Source organism: Penaeus vannamei, chromosome 39, assembly GCF_042767895.1.
Source record: "Penaeus vannamei isolate JL-2024 chromosome 39, ASM4276789v1, whole genome shotgun sequence".
Lineage (NCBI taxonomy): Eukaryota > Metazoa > Arthropoda > Malacostraca > Decapoda > Penaeidae > Penaeus > Penaeus vannamei.
In genome coordinates, this window is record NC_091587.1 from 25,760,376 (window position 1) to 25,775,882 (window position 15,507).

A 15,507-nucleotide genomic window follows, 5' to 3' on the forward strand; every position below is an offset into this window, starting at 1 on the left:
GGATTTTGAATGATGATATTTTATCCTTGGGTGTCTATCTAAAAAAGAGAATACAATAAGATTTTATACTTTTTATATCATCTTTCTCACAGACAAAGTTACCCGAACCATCAATTACGTCATAAGTATTGTTGAGTGTGGAAAACAACTTGTGATTGAAGCTCTGCAGAATATGACAGCAGCCTTCCCTCAACTTGCAACAGTTCTTGAGTCAGGTATGTAGTAAGTGAAATCATCTGCTGGAATTGTAGCTCATGATACAGGTACTCTGGACCATTGAATTTCTGTTTGAAAATTTATTATTGATTGTTTTAAGACCAAGTAGTTCTATGAAAATATTGTTAGAAAAAACATTCTTAAGAGATTTTGTATCTAAATGTTTTTAAGGTGAAGCAATCACCCAAGGAGGCATATTTGTTAGAAGTAGAGGTTTTTGTACCTAGATTTTTTACTATTGTGTATGACGAGATGATACTACCTCTGGAACAGAGAGCCAAATGATGCTCTGGATGGAGGAAATGGCATGTGGCGAAGACTGGGATACATGTGAGGTGAAAGACGACCCACTTCTGGACACGTCAACACACCTTCTGCTCTCTACCTTTCTGATGCACTCAGGAATTTCTCAGTCACAGCTAAGGTAAGAAGTAAGCCAACCAAGTGGTAAAGTGGTATTGTGGCTTAGTAGTATAGTATTGAATAGTATACTGACCAAGGGTTTAGTAGGTAAAGTTCACATGTGGAGATCACTCATGGTTCTATGCATTGACATATTTTTCTTCTAAGTTTGGTGGTGTTGCTTGGCCTGTAGATTTATAAGAAAGAAGAAAACTGAATTATCTGTTGCTGAAAATTGTGTTGTATTTAGACTGTCTGAAAAAGAAAGGTTTCTTTTATATAGTGTGATAGCTAACATTCTGAAATAATTTTTTCTTTTAGTCTCCACTTCTGTGGTGTGATGAGAGAAGTGTTTAGACTGGTGTATCATATAAGGAGACGGCTTGTCACACTCAAGACTCAGGAGACGACAGGTAGGTACTGGGTTGTTGTTGCATTTTTTATGATTTAAAGTTTGAAGATGCAGTTAAAAGTTTGTCTGAAAATACAAATTTTTAATGATTTCTCTCATGATCAGTTTTGGGATATATTTATTATTGAAGCAGAATGAAAGAAAAAAGAAAACAAATCAGGATTTTTGCTGTAAGAATCAATGTCTGGGTTACTTAAATTGTGAGGCATTGAAATTACTGTGATATGAAAGTGTTCTTGCATCAACAGTAAGAAATGTATATGTTTGTTTGCTTACAGTTAAAATACCAGCAATAGCAACTGAAATTATATCATCACCAGGTATATGACTTACAAGACCTGCATGAAATTCTGTGTTTAACCAAGGATACAAAATTCGAAATGGAGAACCCATGCATTCTTGCATGCATAAATCCCGTCCCATTACTTAAGACCTCGTGCCGTTAGCTCTCCCTTTGGTGTTCTTGCACACATACATGCACTTAAACATCCATAAAGATATGCATAAACATGCGCAAAATCTTGCTTATACTGACACATATATACTCATACACATATTCTTGCCTATACATAAGCACACTCATGTACATGTGCACAGACAGACGTGCACACATGTACATGCACATGCACATGCACACACGCACATGCACATGCACACACGAACATGCACATGCACACACGAACATGCACATGCAAACGCACAGGCACATTTACATGCATATTCACACGCACAGGCACGTGCACACATGCACACCCACACACCCACACCCACAGCAACACATACACACCCACACAGATGCACAAGCATTGTTTAGAGTCCGGATATATAGGAGCTTGAAGCCTGAAGCTGTTTACAGAAATTAATACCGTAAACTCTTCTGCATAGCCTCACTCGCAATTAAACGAGGAAATTTAGTCACAAATAAATTTTTCTAGTTTTCATACTCTATCTGTATCTTTGTCTACGAGTCTTGCAGGGTTACTCCAAATTTTTGTATATGAAGTGAATTACGAATTCATTCATTTTTTGGTTTAGTTTGTTCACAAAGATCAAACATTTTAGATTTTTGTAGCCATACTTTCCGCTTGAGTTTTCCTTTTTTCATTTGCTTATGTGTATGTACTTTGAATTATTATTTTTTTTTTCATTCTACAAGAGTGAAAAGAATGTGATTGATGTCAATAACCCATCTTTATTATGCTTTGGTTTGTGATTTGCTCATTTGGTTGTGTTTATATAACATCATTTATGTACCATAAAAGAAAAAAGAATGTACTTATTCTCATAGATTTACCAATGGTTATTCTTTAGTCTGTTTCAGCTTAATATACCCTTTATTAACTTCTACACTGACACACTCATGCCTAAGATCAATTCTATTGGAAGTAACTGGTTTACGTATATATGATATTGAAGGCCAACTCTACCCTCTTGTCCTATAATATTTCTCCTTCCCTTTTTGTATAACAACCTTCCTAGACAAGGATTGGAACCCACTCACTCTAAATAACAGTCGGAGAGAACGGGGACTAAACCACTAGACCGTCAGGACTTATGAAAATGATTGTCTAATTACATCCCATGCCACTGATTCTATTGCAAAAAGATAATGGCTTTATGCTAATGACTCTTGAAAGGATTTCTGGATTGAATTCATGTTTGGCATCAAGATTATTGTTATACAACACAAAATCATTAATTTTTTTATTGCACTAGTCTTTGATAAGTTATGGTAATTTTCAGATTCAGTTTTACGCCAGAGTTGTTAGAATGACATGTAGGGTCTATACAAACTGGGCAGTCCACGTGAGAGGACAAATGCAACTCCGAGTGTCTTCTCTTGTACCTCTCCACCGTCCCTTATGGAGATTTTTATGTACTTTTGTTACTGTAATTTATGATTGTTTGCACTTTGTTTTTGTATCCAATCATCTTTTGTATCTGTTTGACATATTTTTGTTATTGCCATTCTAAATCCAATTCCATCCTAATTTGAAGTGATAATTCAGCATTTTAGTGAACAACTCATGGAATTCATATTGATTTTTTTTTTTTAGTATACTTTCTCTTAAAATATGTATCGAGCAACAGAAAAAGTAACGTACGTCAAGAGGTATATTTGTATTACATCATTTACTTTTGACAGAGAGCTCATGAATTGTATTATTATTTTTTTAAGATACTGTTTCCAATAAGGCAGATGAAAACTAAATGATTATGATTATTACTTCTTGTACACGATCACGCTCCCCTAAACAAATATTTTTATCGCAGCTGAAGTTCATGAGCGATCGCAAGACGGATCAGAGTCTGCGCAGGATGAAGAACGTGCTCGTGTGGAATTGGTTGAGCAGATGCTGTCTCTGAGGGTGTCCCTAAACCATGAACCAGGTGGGTAGTTGACAGTCTTTGAAATATTGATTGTTAATAAATGTTGATAGTAAATTGTTGTCGGATGATTATTTATAAGAAAATTCCATATTCGATTTTTGCTAATTCTCTCCTCAATAATCTTCAGGGTCAACAGAAGACCAGGAGGAAGTACGTGAGCTAAGGGAACGTCTGATGGCTATGAGAACTCAGGGACCTTTTGAAGACCAAGGTGTGTAGATTCTTTATAACTGCTCAGAAAATTTAGAATATTCATGGTAGGTAATACATGCTTCATCTGATATTATGTGAAAGAGAGTTATGTACAGTGTATTTATCTGATCTCACTTTTATTCATAGTATTTAAGGGTGTGTGATATAAAAGTCACAGTGTATATTCCACCTTTACAACAGATGCAGATGAAAGTGGTCAGGATCCTGTGGAGGAAGGCGTGAGTTACGAAGCTGCTAATATACACATAATTACCCAGTGTCTTGTTCTGATGATGTGTGTGCAGCCTGCGAAGCTCTTCAACCAAGCACCGATAGAATTGTAGGTTTTCTTTGTATGCTTGTTGGATTGCGTTGAAAACTGTATTCAGACTTGATTTATTATTTAATTATGATTGAGCACCAATTTTTTGTAATTTTTGGTCAGTCTCATTAGCTGCATAATAACCCAGTGTAATCCTCAGTCTGTCATATCTTTTATCACATGAGAAAATTAAGACACTGTAGTTAAAGGAAAAGCATGTGAAATATAATGAAGAGACTACATGTTTAAAGGTTCAAAATATATTGATAATTATCTTTTTTATCATACTTTTATTAATTGTTCAGTTAAGATGTGATAATTTATATTTGATCCACAGATCCATCCAGGAGGTGATTGGGATTGTGTTAGGACGTTGCGTGGAAGTGCTGAGGTTTGTTGGAGCCGAGGACCACCAGCTGTCCCACATTAAAACCACCCACACCCTTCCTCCAGGACCAGAGGTGCTGCTGGCGTCTATGACCATCCAGCAGGCCCGAGCAGAGGTAGGTGCTCTCTGGAGAGGTCAGGATGTGGCAGCAGGAAAGAGAGCTAGAAAAGAGAAATGAAAAGAAAGAGAATGGTGCAAGTAATTGTTGAGTTATTCTTTTGTCAGACATGATGCTGCACCCCTCTGAGCTGTTGTGTTCAGAGCATATGGATTTTTGGAGACAGTAGGTGAATTAAAGTCACGCATTCATGATCAGATGTTGGGCCGAAGTTAATTTTGTAGATATCATAACTGATGAACTATGATGCCTTCAAGTTTTGTATTTAGCAAAGATTTAAGTGATGTTTATTTATATGGTGTATGGGGTAATGTGCCACTTGTCACTTATCTAGATAATTGGCTGTATTACATATATATTTTAAAACATATGTAGAAAAAATCTGAAATTTTGTAATGTGAAGAGCTGTAGCTTGTATAATATACGTCCGATTCTGTTTGTGAAGTGGGTGTTGCTTGAGAAGTACTGTCATAAATCATAATCAGGTAGCTGGTATTTAGTTATAAAGTAATTGCCTAAATAGATATCAGTATTATGATTATTTTATTCTACTACCATATGATTTTGATAGTTTTTGTGGGCTAAGAACAGGGGGATAAGTAAAGCTTTTATGACAGATAATGACCTTTTGCTTCTTACTTTTCAGTCTCGCTTGAAAGCCTTGGAACTGATGCTGAGTCTGCTGACACCAGTCCAGGATGGCGAGAAAAGTGAGGAGGACGGCAGACAGAATGCCTCTCTGGAAAAGACTTGTGGATCTCTCTTGCCTTCTGTAAGGAAGACTTTGGTGGAGCATATATTTATGCCCATACACACAGTCATGGAAATGCACACATGCGTGCACACACCCATACCCAGACGTACTCTCTCTCATGCTCACTTGTACTCACTCTCACTCTCACTCTCACTCTCACTCTCAACTCATACTCTTCCTCACACCTACACCCACACCAACACTCATACACTCAGACCCATACCCACACCCAGATATAAATGTGGACTTGTCATTTTGATCTGGAATATTGCAGGTTTCGTCACTCTAAGAAAACTTCCTGACATGTGAAAACATAGATGAAAGTGCTTGCAATACTCAAATAATGAGGGTGGTACTCAGCTCAGATTTTAAAATCCTTTGCAGGTTTATCATGAGGTCATGACTGGGTGCTTTGGCCTGGAGAGCCTTTGGAGCAGCAGCAGCTATTCCCTGATTCGGTCGCTAGAGGCCACGCATTACCTGGACGGCATAAGGGCTGCCACACAACCCATGCAGCAGAGAATAGCTAGGACTGTCCATATTATATACAAGCATTTGGTGTCGTCTCTCCTTCAGCATGAACAGCCAGATAAAGGTGATGGAGATTGGCGTGTTTTGTATTGTTGCAAAGATCTCATTGAGTAATCCTCTATTTTATTCTGAAATTTGGGTAATCCCTTGGTTTTAATATGTAATTGTATAATCTAGTTTTATATATCTGGTGATAAAGGAGAAATAAAAATAGTTTTGAGACCACTATATGAAGTTTCTCACTTAGTAGATGGTATTACTAAAATTTTATCCTTTCAATCCAGGACTCCGAGAACGATTGTGCCTGCTCACAGTCTTTGCCCTGAGTGTTCGATATGAGGCTGCAGATCTTAGTCTAGCTGTCTCTAGTGGGCTTCTGGATGCTCTGGTACGGATGTGCTGCCCCTATGACCCTCCGGCTTTGCGACATACTCCACATCCATCGCCTTCTGATCTTCTGCCCCATGCTACACATACGCTCTTCCAAATCCTTACCATCTTAACGGGGTGAGTGTTGAAAGCACAAGCTCTGTGTTGCACTTTTTATTGTAAAATACTATACCATGTATATTAGGAAAGTATTGTTATTTGAGTTTTGGGGAGTTGAAAGTGCTTGCTTTGTTTTATGCATATTATTATGAAGAAATATTTTGTCTTAATAAGAGAAGTGATATATTTTCAGTATGGCAGTGAACAGTATGAAAGTACCTAAATTATGTTTTCTATGTTATAGGTATTATGCTGAGGATATCAGCACATCAGTGCTAGGCCAAGTAATGAATCTGCTGTACCTGCAAGTGGAAAATCTAGCAAATCATATAATTAAAGCCAATGAAACTTCATGGACAAGTTTCAGCCATTGTGAACCTGCAGTTCCTGAAGAGAAAAAGAATGTGGAGGTGATATCAGAAGAAACACCAATGGACAGAGAAGAATCTGAGACAAATGAAATGGATGTAGAAATAACCAATGTAAAAGAAAAGAAGGCTGGCCAAAGAAAGTTAGAGTTGCATCTTCCAGGACTGAATGCAGAGCCAGTGAGCAGTAATACAGGAGATGCAAGAAAACGTAGACATTTAGAAGTAACCCTTGGTAACTTGCTTGTGTTTGTTCGTCGTTTATGTGTAAACCGAAGGGTGAGAGAGCTAGTTGGCAGGCATCCTTGGGTGCGGTTATTATTGTTAGTGACAGGAGAGCAAGCAGAGACACACCTACCACAGATGATCAGTGTCAGGACACGAGTATTGGCACTTACTCTACTTGGGGCAACTCTTCCATATTCTGATCTTGACCTTGAAGCACGTGAACAAGTAGTAAGACAGCTGTTTATGCAACTAGCAGCCAACATGTGGGTGATACCATCAGCTCAGGCACATCTTAAGGCTAGCCAGTTACTCATGGAACTACAGCGTCATCTGGTAAGGCTCTCGAGTCCAGATCTCCTTGATGAGCAGTCTCGGCCAGAGTCTCCTGATGATAATCTGCCTGTACAAGAGGTTGGATTTGATCCTGATAAGTCTGTCTGTTGCTCCGTAGAAGGAGGTCACACACTTGTGCATGGGCCAGGTGGACGAGGATATGGTCTTGGATCCACACCAATAACTTCTGGATGTTACCAGTGGAAATTCCTCATTGTAAAGGAAAACAGAGGTAATGAAGGTACCTGTGTTGGAGTTTCGAAGTACCCTGTACGAGACTATAGCCATAGGACATCTTCAGATATGTGGCTGTATAGGGCATACTCTGGGAACCTCTACCATAATGGAGAACTTAGCATTTCACTTCCAAGCTTTACACAGGGAGACTACATTACAGTTGTACTTGATATGGAAGCCAGAACTCTGAGCTTTGGAAAGAATGGGGAGGAACCACGTCTTGCTTTCGAGAACATTGATGCAACGGAGCTATATCCATGTGTGATGTTTTACAGCACCAATCCTGGAGAAAAGGTGAAGATGGTAGACATGCAAGTGAGAGGTTCCCCAAGAGACCTAGATCCTGGAGACCCTCTGTGTGCTCCTCAAGCAGCTGTGCTGGCAGAGGCTCACATTGCTCTGCTCCGTCAACTTCATGAGGCTCCAATCTGGACACAGCAAGTGAATGATTGCATAATAGAAAGACTAAACCAGACCAAAGAGCTCATACCCCAACCAAAAGATGTCCCTGAGAGTGTAGAAACAGTTTCAAAAAGTGAGTCAGACACTGAAGATCCAACCTTTGACTTTGAACCACTTGTAAACACAAGTGAGGTTCAGACATCAAGAGAAACTTCTCGAGAAGACCTTGTATTAACTCTTGATGAACGACTGGAGCAAGAAGAACGAACAAAGAAAAAGACGGGATCCTGCTCAGACGACGACGATAGGAACACCCCAAGAGCAACTCCCAGATCAGGCTCAGATTCCATCAGTCAAGAGAAGAAGACTCTGAAAGGGAAATCCTGCAAACAGAATCTTGTATATGAAATGAATCTTGAGCAGCTGTGCAAAGAAGTTTATCCTGCTCTTGCCATGATTGGTGGAGTGGACAGCGGGTTGCGTGTTGGGGGCCAATGCGTCCAGAAGGGTACAGGTCGCAGGGCCATGGTTCTGGGTGCACTGCGTCAAGGGCATCCTGCTGTGAAGGTATGGAGTTGGTGTCTTGAATGACAATGTTAGTGATTTTTTGATAGAAAGGTTTGACAGTATAAAATTTTTATGATGTACAAATATATTTTTATTCTTGATATTTTTAGGTACAATGGTGTGACTGGGATACAAGTATTAGTGATGTGCCAGTATCTTTCTTGGAGCCAGTGGAACCACCACCTTTCGATGTCTCAAAAATGACTGGCATAACAGCTCAGGTCATTACACAGATCATGCGACTGGCTGGTCTTACCCAAGAGGTTTGTGAAAGATCCTTTATCTTATTTTTCGAATGCTTTTAAGAATGTGTTTTGCTCACTTGAATTCTTAAGCCTGGTGACTGAAAGTTTATGAGAAATCCTTTTACATTTTGAAAGTAAGAGGAATTCAAAAATACAAATGCTCAATTGTTTTGTTACTGGTATGCATATGATTGCAAGTTTGTGAATTAGTAATTGTAACTTGTATACAGTGTTTGGAATTTTATTTTTTATGTTAATTGGTTCATAGTGCTGGAAGCTATGGCTGGAGATTGGGTTTCAAACATATGGAAAAGTTCATGGTTCAGTCTGTGAATTGCCACTTCATACATGTAGACTTTTATTTTCCTTTGTATATGAATTGCTTGGCTTATGTGTTTTAAGCTATGAAAACAGTGGCAAGAAATAATTTTCCTGACCATTTGATGCCATTTGGAATATGAATAAGGGTAAAGGCAACCAACATCAGGTGTTAACAGGTCTCATTAAGTAGTAAAGCTGCATTATAACAGGCTTGTTAGTGACATAGTTTTGCATTCTTTCACATACAGATGTCAGAAAGAATAAGTTTGTTTGATATTATAATAATCAAGACACGTATACTTACTATTCTTGAAGTATTAGTATCTGTATTTTTAAGGTTAAGGGATTGTTATTTTTTTAAGAACAATTTTGCACTATGCTGTTTTAAGAAACAATGACTTTAGAAACCTAAACCTCTTTATGCATTAGGAACTTCTGCATGTATTGACCTACATTACTCTTGTCACAGATTGAGTTTCCAAAAGTCACCTACAACCATGAGACAGATGAGGTGCACACTTCATCTACAGGTAGCCTGATCTCCCCACATCTTCCCCAAGCACATGAAGAAGCTAAGTCCCAAAATGCTGTGAACTCGAGTGGGCCGTCACACTCGCCAAGTCCTCGCAAAGGGTCCAGGTTGGTTTTTTCCTGAAGTGCAGTCTTTAAATTCAGAGAACTGAAGTGTTTAATATATTTTTTTTCTGTATACTCTTCTGTGTCTTATTATTATTATTTCCTTTTTGCAAGGTCATAATGATATGAGCTCACATGATTTGAACAGTCATATAGAGAAGGTATGATTGAGAATAACATCTTAAAGCTTGGAAAATAATTGATTTGCTTCACGTACATGGCTTCCTCAAATGTAATCCTGATGAAGAGAAATCACTGAAATGAGCCAATTGCATCTTATACTGGGTGAAACTTGATGATTCTCATTCATATTTTTTTCTGCATGTGTTATATTTAACTGAGTTAATATTGCTAGATATTGATTAAGTTTGGTTGCAGGGGAAGTGGTGATGGCTTGACAATGGAACTGTTGACGGACCAGCTTGTTACGAACATTATGGACGAGGTAACTGGGAGATCAGTAGAAGTCCCAGAGCAGCAAGAGCCGGTAGTACCAACACAAAAAGATTCTCCTCAGGTAACTAATGTAAATACCTGCGATTTAGTATGTCTTGGTGAAGTTGTCTGTCATGGATTTGTGGACATGGGACATTAGATGATGATGAGTTGATTTTGACTGAATATGTTTAAGTTTTCTATATGGTAAAGAGGACATGCTCCTTTTGAAACATTGTGTCTCATTTGTATATATTCTTTACTCTTCCAGACAGGAGAGTTGGCAGTAGAGGAAGGAATGGCGCTGCGCTTGGCGTTCCTCCAGAGTGCCAGTTTGCGTGCCATTTGTGCCATCATGAACTGCACACGCTATGCAGAGATGTTGCTGGTTCCCAAGGCTGCACAAGAAAAGGTTTGTATGCTCAAGTTAAAGGAATATCAGGCTATTTTTAATTCAAATTTTTTTGCTAGTAGTATAGTTAATTCCACATATATTTTTTGCATAATACACACTGAACTGATAATTAAAGGAATTATTATCATGTTTGATTTAACTGATTGTTTATTTTCATATATTAAGAATGGTAGAAAAGACATGTGAGACAGTTATAGCATCATTAAATCTATATTATGATGTTTTTTTAACAGGATGGTGGTGAAAAGGGTAGTTCTGTGTCCCTTTTGCATGAGGAAGATGAAATCCGCACAGCAATAAGAGTTCTTGTCCGACATCTGGTTTCTGCCTGTACTTTAGCACAGCCACTAAAGAGGTATGTATGCAAAGAGTGATAAAGGTGTATGTTTTCTCTTTTTTTCCATTTTTTTTTAATGTATAACATTTCCAGTTTTTATAATATTTGCTTATGCCATCTTTAGGAAAATTAAGTTTACCTAGGACATTTATACTGTGTTATGTAAGTCATGAAGTTCACTTTGATTAGGAGTTCTTAGTTGTATTTGTATCTTCATGTAGAGGAATATGGGCTGTAGGTTAAGGTATCACTGCCAGAATGATCCTAACCCTTTATATTCATAGGACTCTGTTCAGTCACCAGAGCTAGGATCAGTAGGAACTGGGATTTTCCACCCTCCTATTTTGTTTAATGTTTTAGCACAGTTCTTTATACCTACTTCCTAGAAATACATTTCCCAATGAATTATTGGAATTGCTTGTGTCAAAAGTGGTTCTCAAATGAATTATGAAGATGCAGAAGGACATGTAGAAATCCAGTATTTGAATGAAGAGTCCAAGTATTAAGATTTGGATTGATAACACAGAGTTCCTTCATGTATATAATTTGCATTGCAGTATGAGTCCATAATGTTTTAAGTGCTTGTATTAAAGGAAATTTTGCAGACATGATTTATGGGAACTGATTCAATTTCCAGGCAAGTGAGTGTGGCTGAAGTGGAGCGATCACACCTGGTCCTTCATAGCATGTGCATGAGAGCCTGGGCAGAGGACAGCCTGAGTGTTGCTGACACCCAGTCTCGCATCATGGCTCTGACAGCAAATGAAGAAAGAGTTACAGATCAGGTGAGTAAGTTTCTCTTTGAATATGGACTTTCCCCTGTAAAGTTTTGCCTTATTTGGACCATTTATCTAAGAATTCATTGGTTTGTACAGGTTTGGATATTTTAAATCTTTTTCAGATTGTGGAGGCAACAGAAAGGCCACAGAGTATCATCACTGAACTTCCTACGACAGGAACAGATGTGAGAGCCCCCAAACGACCAATTCCTTCCCTAGGTCTGCCTATAACAGTACCTTGTGCTCCAGCTAGTCATCCTGGAGGGGAAGTGCACTCTATACACTCTGCCTCCCAGTCGTCTCGCACAACCCACAGTCCTTCAAGGGGTCGTTCTGTGGGCCCCCTGACCCCCCAGAGTGCCCCACTTCCCCCCATGGCAAGGAGTCACTCTCCTTCGCCTCCTCTGACCCCCCTCCCTCCCTTGCCTCCCCCAATCGCCACTCCGCTGCTGGAGATGGGATTTTCGCTCAAACACATTCAAAAAGCCATTGCTGCCCAAGGTGAGGATTGGGAACGTGCTTAGTAGGCTTTTGCCTTGCACCTCTGATTTGAAATTTGGTATTTGAATTTGAATACTAAAAGCTAATATTCATGTACCTTATTATCATTTCGTAGGCCACAAGGGTGAACCATCAGCAGCTCAAATCAACCAGCTTGTGACATGGATGCTGGAGCACCCCTGCATTGATGCCAGTGAGACCAGTGAGAGGAGGCGCTCTCACGATGACACCTCATCCTCTTCTGTTGCTGCTGCAGCTGCACAGGTAGAGTGTGGCTTTGTATGGGTTGTACTGTAAGCTTTTGTAAATGGCAGGTTTACTGTATGTAAGTTATTACTCATGCTGAAAGAGAATGGCACTGAAGTCTTGCATGTGTACGTGAGGGGATTATGCTTAAGGTAGAATATGAGTGTTCCAGAGTATTCTTTGAAGTTCAAGTATTATTTTGCATTTTAGTTAGTATATTTCCATACAATTTCTTTCCCAGTTAATTGAAAGAAGTGATATACAGGATCTCAGCGGAAGGAGGATGATTCTCCGAAGAGGAGGCTGCGTTGATCTCCGTTCATCTGTGGTTCCTTCAAGACCATCGGGTAAGGCTATTGTTCTTAGGGAAAATTTTAAAGCAGCCTTGTCTTGAAAGTTTCATTTTTTTAACCCATTGCTGATAAGGATGGCATGTATGTATATGCTATCCTTATCAGTTTATACACAGGTAGCTCCCCAAGTGTATAGTCACCAAGGAGTCAATTACTAGTCCTACCTATCACACTTGTTTACCCTTTTCCTTGATTTTCATAAATATGCTTCTTTAGATCATACTCTTATTAGTATTGTTTTTAGCATTACATTAAGTATAATAGTGATAACAGCATTGATATTAATAGTATTAGAAAACAAAGAAACAAACATTAAAGAAAACATTTCCCAAAACACAAGGAAAATGGACATCATGTGAGGTCACTAGTCTACTCACTGACTCCTTGGTGCCACCTTTATGTAAAGACATTTCACAAAACAAACCTACAGTGAACGTTGCACTTACCCAGTGGCATGGGGTTAATCATGTTATGGTGGGATACCTCTCAGCATTATTCTTTGTATGTATTTATGACGATATATTTGAAAATGGTTAAGTACATCTCTTGTATTATATTAATTCTCACTTATACCTTTTCTACTTTTGTCACAATAAATATGATTCAGTCCTAACAGTTTTTGTCTTTAAAAAAAAAAGGAAAGGAAAATAAAGAGGAATTATAACCTGGAAGCCTTATCTTTTTTAACCTATTGACTGCAGAGTAAAATCTGGCAATGGTTATGAAAGCCATAATTGAAATTCCTATATCAGCATTCTCATGTATATATAAAATAAACCTTGGACAGCCTGGTAATTCCCACAGATACATGTTTTATACATCTTGTACTGGAAAAGATTGTTTTTTCATAGCCATATCAATACTATGGTAGCACCACACTTGCATTTGTAAAATCTGTGTGAGTTTAAATGGAAAGAAATGCAAAAACATATGTTTTTTTCAGCCCACTCTGTAACCAGAATAACAGTGTATCCCACAAATGAAAGTCATGTAGCATGTGGGCAGTGGCTTTCAGACTCATGTAATCATGCACACATACATGCACACAAAGAATTTACTGAGAACTGCCAAGTAATTCACAAAAATGAACATCTGTGATCCCATCACATGTAACCAGCAATTTCCAGAGTTTATTCATGTTTTTGCTGTTATTATTAGCCAACATAAAGAATTTTTTATCAAGAAAGGAGCTTGCTAACTGCACTACAAATTTCTTAAATATAACAAAAACTGCCAGTGCATGAATAAAATAATTTGTTAAGACAAACTTTTCTTTTGAAGGACGTGGATTAGACACCAGGGACACCGAGAGCTCAAGACAAATGCAGCATGGGCGCAGCGAGCCAACACGCTTCAGATACGGAGGAGTGGGGTTCGAAGACCAACTGAGAGGGTCAGACGACTCCATTGGAACTTTGCCCAATGATTTAGACCAGTGGTTGTGTGGCTCTGTTGGGCCAGACTCTATGCAGGGATCTTCTGCCTTATCTGCATCTAGGGATCGAGAATGGAGGGCTTTGATGGAGGCAAGATAAGACTTTTAAATTCATTGAAAAGTGACACACAATGCATTACTAATACAATTAAAAAGAAGTACACAAAAACAGTTTGGAAGTTGATTTGTAATGAGGACTAAGATATTAGCAATAGACCTAAGGCATTTTAAGAGAATTCGCTGAGGAAAATTGAAGAGTGAAATTCATCAGGTACTACAGAGTAATAGATGATTGAGTTGTTTACTTAATGTTGATAGGTAGTTTGTGAGAATATGAGTAATGTTTTAAGGAAGATGTGGATGGAGAAACCATGTACATGAAGATTTGACAGCATTCCTGATGAATCATTATTATGCATATTTTTTATCTTACAGGTAGCAACAAATAACGATGGGGACAGGACTCTCAGCATCTGCGAAGTTTGTCACCATGCCACAAGCAACCTCCGTCAACACATGCGAGTTGCCCACCCTGGTTGTGCCCGCCCCTGGATGGCAGGTGTTTGTGGTACGCTTATTGGTAAGTAAATTATATAATTTTATTTTTCTACCAACTATAATTTGCCTCTACCTGTACTTCAGTTTCAGAAATTAGGTGCCTCTGCCAGGCAATGAAATTCAGCAGAATTATGATTGCCAGATTGTCATTTCTGGCTAGTTGCACTAATGTACCTCAGCATGCCTTTTATTTACATTGTTTTCTCTCCTTTTCTTTCTCTATTCTACTGTATTCACATTTGCTTTCATTGTATGCTGTAAGATTGTGATAAGACACAAGAGTGAAATCATTATAGAGATTTTGAAGAGGTTTTGGCACCTCATTTCTCTGGTATGGAAGGTTTAGACTGGCAATATTGCTTGGGTGAATTAAGAATACTTGTATTGAAGTGAAGTAGAATCTTCAGCTAGCAAAGTCATACTATTACACTGATAGTTCTAAAAAGATTAAAACATTTACAAATTTTAATCCCTCAATTTTCTGCATCAGTATTTTCAAAGAATGTGCAAAATTACAACACTTCTTGGATTGTTATTCCTCCAGGTGGAACATACATCTTATGTGAGGTATGCCAGGAGCAGCATGCAGGCGGCAGCAGCAGCATTGGGGGTTCTGGGGGCTCCGGGGATGGTCAAGATCGGCTGCGGGACTTGACTACTGTCCTGGCCCCTGACTTGGCCCCAGCTCCTCTTGCCACCATGGAAGGTAAACTCTGTAAAGAGAGAGAGTGAGTGAGTGAGTGAGTTAGTGAGTGAGTGAGTGAGTGAGTGAGTGAGTGAGTGAGTGAGTGAGTGAGTGAGTGAGTGAGTGAGTGAGTGAGTGAGTGAGTGAGTGAGAATAAGTGAGAGTGAGAGTAAGTGAGAGTGAGAGTAAGTGAGAGTGAGAGTAAGTGAGA

At 38.7% G+C, this 15,507-nt stretch overlaps 1 protein-coding gene across 1 annotated transcript in view; it reads left to right on the forward strand.

The window, feature by feature from the left end:
* The window catches only part of LOC113815676 (probable E3 ubiquitin-protein ligase HERC1), a 56,741-nt gene that overhangs the window by 23,893 nt on the left and 17,341 nt on the right, over nucleotides 1-15,507 (forward strand). The window contains exons 25-48 of the mRNA XM_070116705.1: nucleotides 93-215; nucleotides 490-640; nucleotides 940-1,031; nucleotides 1,309-1,350; nucleotides 3,305-3,421; nucleotides 3,549-3,632; nucleotides 3,815-3,953; nucleotides 4,273-4,438; nucleotides 5,088-5,213; nucleotides 5,580-5,790; nucleotides 6,011-6,233; nucleotides 6,460-8,350; nucleotides 8,461-8,613; nucleotides 9,386-9,555; nucleotides 9,931-10,069; nucleotides 10,259-10,399; nucleotides 10,636-10,757; nucleotides 11,377-11,524; nucleotides 11,641-12,019; nucleotides 12,135-12,283; nucleotides 12,507-12,612; nucleotides 13,900-14,144; nucleotides 14,489-14,633; nucleotides 15,156-15,317. Of these exons, the coding sequence (XP_069972806.1) occupies nucleotides 93-215; nucleotides 490-640; nucleotides 940-1,031; nucleotides 1,309-1,350; nucleotides 3,305-3,421; nucleotides 3,549-3,632; nucleotides 3,815-3,953; nucleotides 4,273-4,438; nucleotides 5,088-5,213; nucleotides 5,580-5,790; nucleotides 6,011-6,233; nucleotides 6,460-8,350; nucleotides 8,461-8,613; nucleotides 9,386-9,555; nucleotides 9,931-10,069; nucleotides 10,259-10,399; nucleotides 10,636-10,757; nucleotides 11,377-11,524; nucleotides 11,641-12,019; nucleotides 12,135-12,283; nucleotides 12,507-12,612; nucleotides 13,900-14,144; nucleotides 14,489-14,633; nucleotides 15,156-15,317 (5,424 nt within the window). The remainder of the gene's footprint in view (nucleotides 1-92; nucleotides 216-489; nucleotides 641-939; nucleotides 1,032-1,308; nucleotides 1,351-3,304; nucleotides 3,422-3,548; nucleotides 3,633-3,814; nucleotides 3,954-4,272; nucleotides 4,439-5,087; nucleotides 5,214-5,579; nucleotides 5,791-6,010; nucleotides 6,234-6,459; nucleotides 8,351-8,460; nucleotides 8,614-9,385; nucleotides 9,556-9,930; nucleotides 10,070-10,258; nucleotides 10,400-10,635; nucleotides 10,758-11,376; nucleotides 11,525-11,640; nucleotides 12,020-12,134; nucleotides 12,284-12,506; nucleotides 12,613-13,899; nucleotides 14,145-14,488; nucleotides 14,634-15,155; nucleotides 15,318-15,507) is intronic.